The following is a 9,255-nucleotide window of genomic DNA, read 5'->3' as shown; positions in this document are numbered from 1 at the left end:
AGCAAAATCACAATTTAATTTTTTTAAAAAAATTATCTTTCCTTGTTCAATGAATTGGAGTTCAAATATATTCAAAATTAACTTGCGTTGAATATTCTTAGATCTTGAATCTACCTAACTTTTTCTTTTTGATTTTCTTTTTTTTTTAATCAAATGTCAAAAAAACCAAAAATAAAGTAATAATAATAAAACTAAAATTAAAATAGATTAAAGTAAAAATACAATTTTAAGCTTTTATTTTTGGGCCTAAAGTTCAATTTCACAATTAAAACTCAATTTCAATTTTTCATCCAATTATTAAAATTCAAAATTCATTTAAATACCAAAAAATTTTTAAGATAAAATGTGGTATTTACAGTTTTTTCCTATCATAATTACTAAAAAACCATCCTATTTTTGTTGGTCAAAATTATTATAATGTTCCTCCAATCATAATTACAGAAGTACCTATTATTATCATTCATTAAAATTATTATAATGCCTTTCATATTATAATAAATTATTAGTTTTTTTTTTAAAATTAAGCTGAAGATGATATTAGTGGCCTTTGATTTCATGGGTAAACGGGTTTAAATTGGATAATTGATCAAATTAATAATAGGTAAATAGTATATCAATAAATTGAATTGTTATGCATGTATTATTAATTTAGATTTAATCTACATAATTATTTTAAAGTAGTTTCTTTTATTTAAAATAAAAACCAATACTTGTTCAATTATAATTGAGTGACAAAATTAGAGTATCAGTTTTTTATTTTTTTAAAAGATTATATTTTTCAAAAATAAAAAAAAGCCAACAAAATACTAAAAAAATAAATTTTAATTTATTGAAAAATTAAAAAATTTATAATTCATCAAAATAAACAAATTTTGCAACCTGGACGTAGTTGGATTGTTTTTCTAGCATTAAATGAAAAGAACAATAATTTGGCTTGGATTGGCAATATATAGAGATGGGGACATTCCAAAGCAATTTCTGCGTCATTTTGCGCTGATTAAACCTTCCCGGGGGACCCATTGTAATTTTATACATGTTTAGTCTATTAAGGACAACATTTTTAAATAATAGCGCAAAGTCAGGCTTACTACATTTTTAAATAACAGCCCAAAGTCAGGCTTGTAGTCCAATCACATCCTCATCTCAATATTTCCAAAGTTGGATGAACCATTTAAGGTCAAAAAGTTAGGTTCACAATAGTGCAAATAGATAAAGTCGATGTAAATGTCGATGCAGACTTTCCACTTTCCATGGCTGGAGAAACCCTCAAACGGATCTTTTGCTTAGTGCCATTCCTACGCAAATGGTACTGCAGAGGGAAAGTCGTGCTGAAATTCATCATGCGCTCTGTTATGGTCTGCAGACTACTGCGGTAAGGAATGGTTTACTGCAATTGCCGTTGAACTTGAAAAAGACTCCAAACAAGCCATTTTTGAAGTTTTGAAGAGGACTTTTCTTAGCTGCTCAATTTGATTTTTGTTCTTTTTGTCGTGTTTTCACAGAAACCAACGAGCTGGCCCACAATGTAATCAGCCTTCCATGTGCTTTGAACCATGAACAGGTACGGAGAAGTTCGTTGCTATAAACCCTATCACTTTGTAATTCAATTTGTTCGTTTCTTTCATTCCCTAACACTGAGTTGCCTGACGAAGATTAATTAAAACTCAAAAACGGGTTATTGAAACAAAGAATGTGAATATGAACAAACCCCCAAAAAATATTTCAACCCTTTCTAGAAGGGAATAAACATTAAACATTAAACAGAAATGAAGAAAATTGAGGAGACATGAGGATCATGAGATAGGTAACCGTATTTAGTTCCAAAAGTTTTTGTCCTGGGAAATGTATGACATAATTAGGATATTAAAATAAACACAAAATAAATAGACATTACTATTTTTTATCAAAAAATTTTATTAATGAGTATCTTAGAAGTATTTAAAAATGGTATATCTTAGAAGTAATTTTACTAACGAGGATCATGCATTTTTTCTATTTAAAAGAAGTAATATATTTTTTAATAAGCAAATTTATAATATTAATTGTTAACTACCCCATTTAATATGTCAAATAAAAATGATAAAGAAATCACTCAGTTCGGTAAAAAAACTTTGTCTTTTAAATCAATTCAACCGTAGATTAAATGTTACCCTTATATTCTTTTACATTTGTTATTTATGTCCTAGAAAAGTTTTTATAAAAAAGATGTGGGATTTATCCACATTAATCCACAGTTTTTGAGGTAAGATTTGAAGGAGAAATTTTATTTGTAAAAAGACTGAAAATATTTTAAAATAAAATTATTTTATTTAGCAAAATAAAAATTTGTAATTAAAATTTTATTTTCAATTGTTCAACCGTTAAACTTGCTCACAATATCTCCCATTGGTAAATATATCAATTCAATTTCTGCACAAATGCTAACAGGTTGCAACCGTTTTCTAGGTAAGGTCATAATGGTTTTCAGGTCATAATGGTTTTCCCCACAACTGTGGAAGTTAACATCGCTGGGCCTTCATGTTTGTTACTTTTTATGAAAATCTCTATTTACTAATAACAGAAAAGAACACAATTATCTGAAGATTATAGCTTAAACCTAACTCGAGTGACGAAATTCATATTTCAAGGGATAGAGCGAACTTATGATCTGAAAGAAGCTACGATTTGTTGGTGAGTCAATAGGGTGCTAGGAGGCCTGACTTATGCACCCTCTCCTTTTAAATATCTACCCATACTCCAGTACTGTTTGCTAGACTTTTCAATGCTAACGCTGTTTGCCTAGAAATAAACGGCTGCCTACACTTCAAAGACTTGTGCAATGAATGGCGTCAACTCGCCCCTTGTTTGCCAGGAAATTGATGGTTTGCTACATCTTTCCAAACACATTTCTCAATCAGTGAAAGGGATATTAGCTATTACATACATACGATCTCAACAACGCCCTGCGGTCTTCCTTACTCTCCTGATCAACTCAATTCATTTGGAAATCTCGCAAGATGACTAGAATCAAGTATAGTTAAACCCTTCCCAGATGCTAAGGAAAAAGCTGATTATCACCATGTTTTCCTTTAACATCTCCAAGACCCTTGTGATTTACTTCTTGCTCAGGTTGCTTAAGCTCATATTCACCTGTGAAGCTAAGCCTATTTTCTTATATTCTGACTGTACTAATACAACAACTTTCAGTCCTAATGGCACTTTTCAGCGAAATCTCAATTTTCTTCTCTCATCCCTTTCCTCTAATTCAAGCCGTGACAACAGATTCTACAACCTCACAGTTGGCAGTGGCCCTGAAGACATTGTTTATGGTCTCTTTCTCTGCCGTGGTGATGCCACCAAAGACCTCTGTGGAGAATGTGTAGATACAGCTGGCAAGGACATAGTTCAGCGTTGCCGCATGGAGAAAGCAGCCATAATTACCTATGAGGAATGCATGTTACGTTACTCGAGTCAGAATTTCTTCGGCAAATTGGAACTGAAACCTGCTTTGCAACTGGTGAACTCCCTCAATATTTCACAACAAGATCAATTCCTTGAATTGCTAGAAAGGACGACGCGTAATGTAACTGCAAGGATTGCCAATGATCGGTCTGGTAGAAGGTTTGCTACTGTAGAATTGCCCTTCACAAGAAGTGAAACGATATACGCAATTGGTCAATGCACGCAAGATTTATCTGTGTCAGATTGTAACAGGTGTCTCGAAGAGGCATTTAATTATTTTCTTCCTGGTTGCTGCGGGGTAAAGCAAGGGGGTAGAGTTATATTTCCCAGCTGTATGTTTAGGTATGAATTGTACCCATTTTACCTTGTGGCAGGGGCACCATCGTCGCCTAAACCCGGCTCCAAAGGTAAAGTTGAATCCAATTTTTTTTTATCGATTATTTTATCAAATTTTAAAGAAAAATCTCTTACTCTAAAGATTTTGGTTGGGGGTGGGGGAATTGGCCAACCGTGGGACTTTCATAACTGATCGCATCTGAATTTAATTATGGTTACGTGTCTGCCCAATTGAAGATCCAGAAAAAGCAAAACTGTCCAGCATGTCATTATTAGAGGTATGTTTAACTGTTTGTTATGCAGGAAAAGGGAACCTATCGTCAGGAAAAATAATCAGCATTGTTGCTGCGATTGTGGCCTTTGTGCTGCTTTTAATCGCGGGCTTCTGCATCCTAAGATGGAAAAGAAAAAACAAATACAATACAGTAGAAGAACAAACAGGTAAATCATCAGAGAAATAAAAAACACAAAAATATGAGTGGTTATTTGTACAAAAAAAAAAAAAAAAACCGAGAAACATTATTAATTATTTTCAATGTTTTCCATCGCTAGAAAAAGACTAATACTCCTTCTCGTTGCTCAGCTGCAAATGATATTATGACCATAGAGTCCTTGCAATTTGATTTAGGGACAATTGCAGCCGCCACCAATAAGTTCTCTGATGATAACAAGTTGGGTGAAGGTGGATTTGGTCAGGTTTTCAAGGTAGGAAATTACTAATTAACACCAAGTTTTCATGAACCATCCTTATCTGTTTGCCTGTAGGAATAATCAATTTAATTAGCCAATTACCACTCAGCTTAGTGGTAGCCAATCATTTTTATAGATATAAAATCCTAGGTGCGAACCAAACTTTCCTTCCCCAAAAATCCTCATGAATAAGATCATATGGCGGAAATTACCCATTCAAGATCTTGGAGTAACTAGATATTCAAGGATTAGAGATTTTAACAGATAAAAAATTTTAAATTACCAGGGTATACTTCCCTCTGGACAAGAAATCGCTGTAAAGAGGCTATCAAGAAGATCTGGGCAGGGTGAAAAGGAATTTAAGAACGAGGTTGCGGTAGTAGCCAAGCTTCAGCATAGAAATCTTGTGAGGCTATTGGGATTTTGCTTGGAAGGAGAGGAAAAGTTGCTTATTTACGAATTTGTTCCCAACAGGAGCCTTGACTGTTTTCTATTTGGTAACGGCACGTCCAAACTTTTTTCTTCCTTTTTGCTCAGTAGTTTCCCTTCGGTTCCAATGTCAAATTAGGATTCATGAGATTTTACTTCATCCATTAAAAACAGAAATTAAAGCTATGCATTCTGCATGTCACTTCTAATTGATTAAATAGTTTGATTTACTGGAGTTTATGATTTTGGTGTGTGATAGACTCTGAAAAAGGAAGAGAATTGGATTGGTCAACTCGCTGCAAGATTATCAAAGGAATAGCTAGAGGGATTCTTTATCTTCATGAAGATTCTCAACTCAGAATTATTCATCGTGATCTTAAAGCTAGCAATGTATTGTTGGATAGAGAGATGAATCCAAAAATTTCAGATTTTGGTATGGCAAGAATTTTCGGAGTTGATGAAAATCAAGGCAACACTAGTAGAATAGTTGGGACATAGTAAGTCATGAAGTATTTTATAAACGCATGTGCATCTGCATGGCTACATTAATTCATCTGCCCACTAATCTTTTATATAAACCATTGATAGCACAATATAGTTTATCAAAACAAAATACTTCATGAATTCTTTTTGAATCCCCTCGGCCTTCTCGTGTCACCAAAAGCTTGTAAGCTTTTAACAAATAGACATATGCAGAAGTTGGTCAAGGATTAGAGATTAAGTTAGATTAGTAGTCCTTAATTTACATTTTAAATCATTTATTATGTCTTTGTGCTAAATCAACTATCTTAATCAGTATTGTTGGTTTATAGTGGTTACATGTCTCCAGAATATGCAATGCATGGGCAATTTTCTGTGAAATCAGATGTGTACAGTTTTGGAGTCTCAGTTCTTGAGATTATCAGTGGCAAGAAGAACAACAGCTTTCATCAGGTAGATGGCTTTGAAGACCTCTTAAGCTATGTGAGTATACATGGAAAAATCATCAAATTGAATTTCAAAAGGTAAACTGCAAAATTTATGAACATGAATAAGTTGTGTTGCATGCAGAGCTGGGAACTCTGGAGTAAGGGAACACCCTTGGAACTGTTGGATCCAACATTGAGAGATTCTTGTTTAGAAGATGAAGTCATTAGGTGCATCCAGATTGGCTTGTTATGCGTTCAGGAAGATCCGGCCAAGAGACCCTCCATGGCTACAATAGTGCTTGTGCTCAACAGTAGCAATGTTCTTACTTCAGTGGTACCTCAGCGCCCGGCCTCTTTCTTTCGCTATAAAAATAAATCCAGTATTCCAACAAGCGAATTGGAGTTTAATCAATCTCGCTTCTCTTCTATGCCATCGTCCATAAATGAGGTCTCCATTTCCGAAACATACCCAAGGTAGCGTTTATTTTATCTTTTCTGCATAATATACCAAGTCCAATAAAGTTGAAATTTCGAACTTTTAATTGATATATAAAAGTTCACTCAAAACCTATGGTAAGTTTGCCTTTTGTATTTCTCATAACAGTTTCTACAATTTATAAAATATATATATACTAGTATTTTAAAGTAAGAAAACATATATATATATATAAGGTAACTCACAACAGTATATCTGTGTTGAACCCACCATAGATGCATGGGCTGTGCATTGGTGTCGAGGGGATTGGGATAGATACAGAAGTATCACTAAGCATTAGAACAACAGAGTTCTTGGTTGGTCATATTAGCATCGTTTCCTTGGACACATAGCAACCCGATATGGATGCCTCTTGTCAATTCACTTCTTGAACCAGAACCACCCCTCAAAAAACAATCTACTAGATTTAGAGCTGTTCCTTCTCTCCAATTTCTCCAGGCCATCAAATTTTCAACATTTGAGTAGTGAGCAACATTGTTTTCGGTCTTCAAAGTCTTAGAGTTAGTAGGCCAATGCAGAAAAGCACCAGTGAAATACCACTTACATAGGTTAGAAGATCCACCCCATCGTTACCGAAGTGACTGATTTTGTCACCACTGATGATTTCCAAAGTCAACACACCAAAGCTATAAACATCAGACTTTAAGTGAAAATTTTCCATGCTTTATCTTTACCGGAGCCATATATACACTGGATGCAATAAATAGTTAACTAAATTCGAATTGACTAAGCTCTCAATGAATGTTAAATTGTCTAAAATTCTTGTTTTTATACACTCACAAGCAAAAATAATAAGTACTAGACTACTACTAAATGCTTTCTCAAGGTAGTCATGTACTTACAATGTTTCTGCAACTCTTCTTGTGTTTTCTCTAGTTTAATCAGCTCCAAACAATCTTGCCATTCAAAAGTCAGAAATTTTAGGATTCGTTTCTGCATCTAATAGAATGTTTGCAGCCTTTAGATCACAATGAATAATTCCATACCGAGAATCTTCATGAAGGTAAAGTAAGCCTCGAGCTGTTCCTGTTATGATTTTGTATCTTCTATCCCAATCTAGTCGTCGATGTTTGACGGGATCTACAAATTCATGAAATCATATGAAAAAAATAAGATACTATTAATGATTAGTAGAGGTTTGACAACTTTTACTCTTCAAGATCTAGGCAAAAAATCAATCGGATTTTAATTTTTAAACAGAGATGAACTGCGGAAATACCGAATAGGAACTGATCCACGTGTGATTTAGATACAAACTCAAATATAAGAAGCCTTTCTTTTTTCTCCAAGCAAAACCCTAGAAGCCTACCCAAATTCCTATGTTGAAGCCTTGCCATTAATAGAACTTCATTTTTAAATTCCACTTCTCCTTGTCCAGAATCATAAAACAGCCTCTCTACAGCTATCTCTTGGCCGTCATGGTGCCTACCCTGAAATAATTTTAACAAAAATGAAAAAGAAAAAAAAGGAAAGAGGCCTAGAAACTTTAAATACAATTACTTTTTCGATGTCCTTAAACTGAAAAAGATGATTGGCCAAAACCCCATATTGAAGGCTTCACTTGCCTGCCATGTCAATCTCTAATTACGTGCGTACCTAATAAACAGCACCATAGCCATCCTGCCCAAGCTTGTTACCTCGAAGAAATTGTCTGTTGCCTCTTTGACTGATTTGAACTGAAGTTGCAGTTATTCCAAACCATCATCGTTGTCTGTGGTTTAACAATAACGTCAATTAGCACATAAAAAATAAAAGAACACCTGCAAAGTTTTGTGGACTATATAAAGAATTAAAGCTATATATAGCTAGATATATGAAGTATTGACATGAACTTCCCTCGCTATAACTTTAACTTACTTTTTATCAGTTGCTTTGACTTCCTCCTCTTTTGTAGAAGAACGCAAATGAGGATGACTATTGCTATGAAAATAATGATGGGAATAACAATAATTACGATACTTTGAGATGGAATACTGTTATGGGTATTAGATGATCCAAAAAGATATAGTGGTTTTTTTTCCTTTCAAAGCTTTCGACAAACAATTAAGAGCATATTTATTATTTGTGTTGACTTGACATGTTAAGCCGACCTGACATGATCAGTGTCACCTTAGCTCAGCTTTGTCCTAATTGTCTCTTTATGGTCTCTCTCAGCTTACGTATAAATATGAAGATTCAAGCACCAAGAAGGCAGGTTCATCCCATTCACTCTCTCTCTTTCTTTCCTACTTTCTTACTTTCTTTCCAATCTAATCTTCACTGACTTGCACGTCAAAGAACAAATGAGGGAACACCCCTTACCTTTGCGTCTAACCATCCTTCCCTTTTGCATTTACAAGAGCTCAACACCAACATTTGGTCCACCAAGTATAGGACATCTTGTATTAGCCGAGTACAAAATAATGCCACTAAGAAAAAAAAACCCAAAAGGAAGGAGCGGTAGTTGCCTCAACTAAAATAGAAACTCACCTTAGGCAGTATTCTGTTTGCCCAACTTAACCACAGGCGAGACTGACTATGGAACAATTTCAAGCCCTATTAGAATAAATACAAGCTCTCAAGCAGATGCTACAAACTATAACCCTACCACAACTCTTAAAAGTATAGGGCTTAGTCACACCTAGTCAATAAGTCGTTGTCGGACAGTTGAGCTATAAAGAGGCGAAAGCCTCCTCAACCTCCAGAAAAGAAGAACGCACAAACCTAACTCATCATCACCCTAGCCACAATTTCATACATGCCATAACCTAAAAATCCAAATAAACAGACCATGAATTTCAATCGAATAGAGATTTGGAAGCTCGGATACAAGCCATGAAAAAAGAGCTGTAAATGAAAGCAGTGGCATTTGAGAATGAGCTTAAGTTATTGGAGACCTCACCTTTTACTGAAGAAATTGATAGAGCCATGCCTCCTAAAGGATTTAAAATGCCAACCTTGAAGACATATGATGGT

The 9,255-nt window shown here is 34.5% G+C and overlaps 1 protein-coding gene and 1 long non-coding RNA gene across 7 annotated transcripts; one reads left to right on the top strand and one right to left on the bottom strand.

Annotated features, from left to right (window-relative positions):
• Positions 1-2,699: 2,699 nt before the first annotated feature.
• LOC111275150 (cysteine-rich receptor-like protein kinase 25) lies at positions 2,700-6,441 on the top strand. 4 transcript variants are annotated; one of them, XM_089755860.1, is made up of 7 exons: positions 2,700-3,848; positions 4,015-4,218; positions 4,361-4,482; positions 4,754-4,964; positions 5,156-5,393; positions 5,709-5,829; positions 5,947-6,441. In XM_089755860.1, the coding sequence occupies exons 1-7, from the start codon at positions 3,032-3,034 to the stop codon at positions 6,280-6,282; spliced, it is 2,049 nt and encodes a 682-aa protein (XP_089611986.1). In that variant the 5' UTR covers positions 2,700-3,031; the 3' UTR covers positions 6,283-6,441. The 4 variants fall into 4 exon arrangements, with proteins under 4 accessions (XP_089611986.1, XP_089611987.1, XP_089611985.1 ...); XM_089755861.1 differs by having other exon boundaries at positions 2,711-3,848; positions 4,406-4,482; positions 5,709-5,859; XM_089755859.1 differs by having other exon boundaries at positions 2,713-3,848; positions 5,709-5,859.
• Positions 6,187-8,302, bottom strand: LOC111274261 (uncharacterized). Of its 3 annotated transcripts, XR_016334358.1 has the most exons (6): positions 7,897-8,141; positions 7,520-7,730; positions 7,287-7,380; positions 7,143-7,196; positions 6,511-6,896; positions 6,187-6,299 (listed from the first exon to the last, which is right to left on the bottom strand). It is a non-coding gene; the product is annotated as an uncharacterized LOC111274261 (long non-coding RNA). The 3 variants fall into 3 exon arrangements; XR_016334357.1 differs by adding an exon at positions 8,158-8,302 and having other exon boundaries at positions 6,511-7,380; positions 7,897-8,011; XR_016334356.1 differs by having other exon boundaries at positions 6,511-7,380.
• Positions 8,303-9,255: the final 953 nt, after the last annotated feature.

Source organism: Durio zibethinus, chromosome 26, assembly GCF_047325235.1.
Source record: "Durio zibethinus cultivar Kanyao isolate XHJ-2024 chromosome 26, ASM4732523v1, whole genome shotgun sequence".
Lineage (NCBI taxonomy): Eukaryota > Viridiplantae > Streptophyta > Magnoliopsida > Malvales > Malvaceae > Durio > Durio zibethinus.
This window is presented reverse-complemented; position numbering and strand designations above follow the sequence as displayed.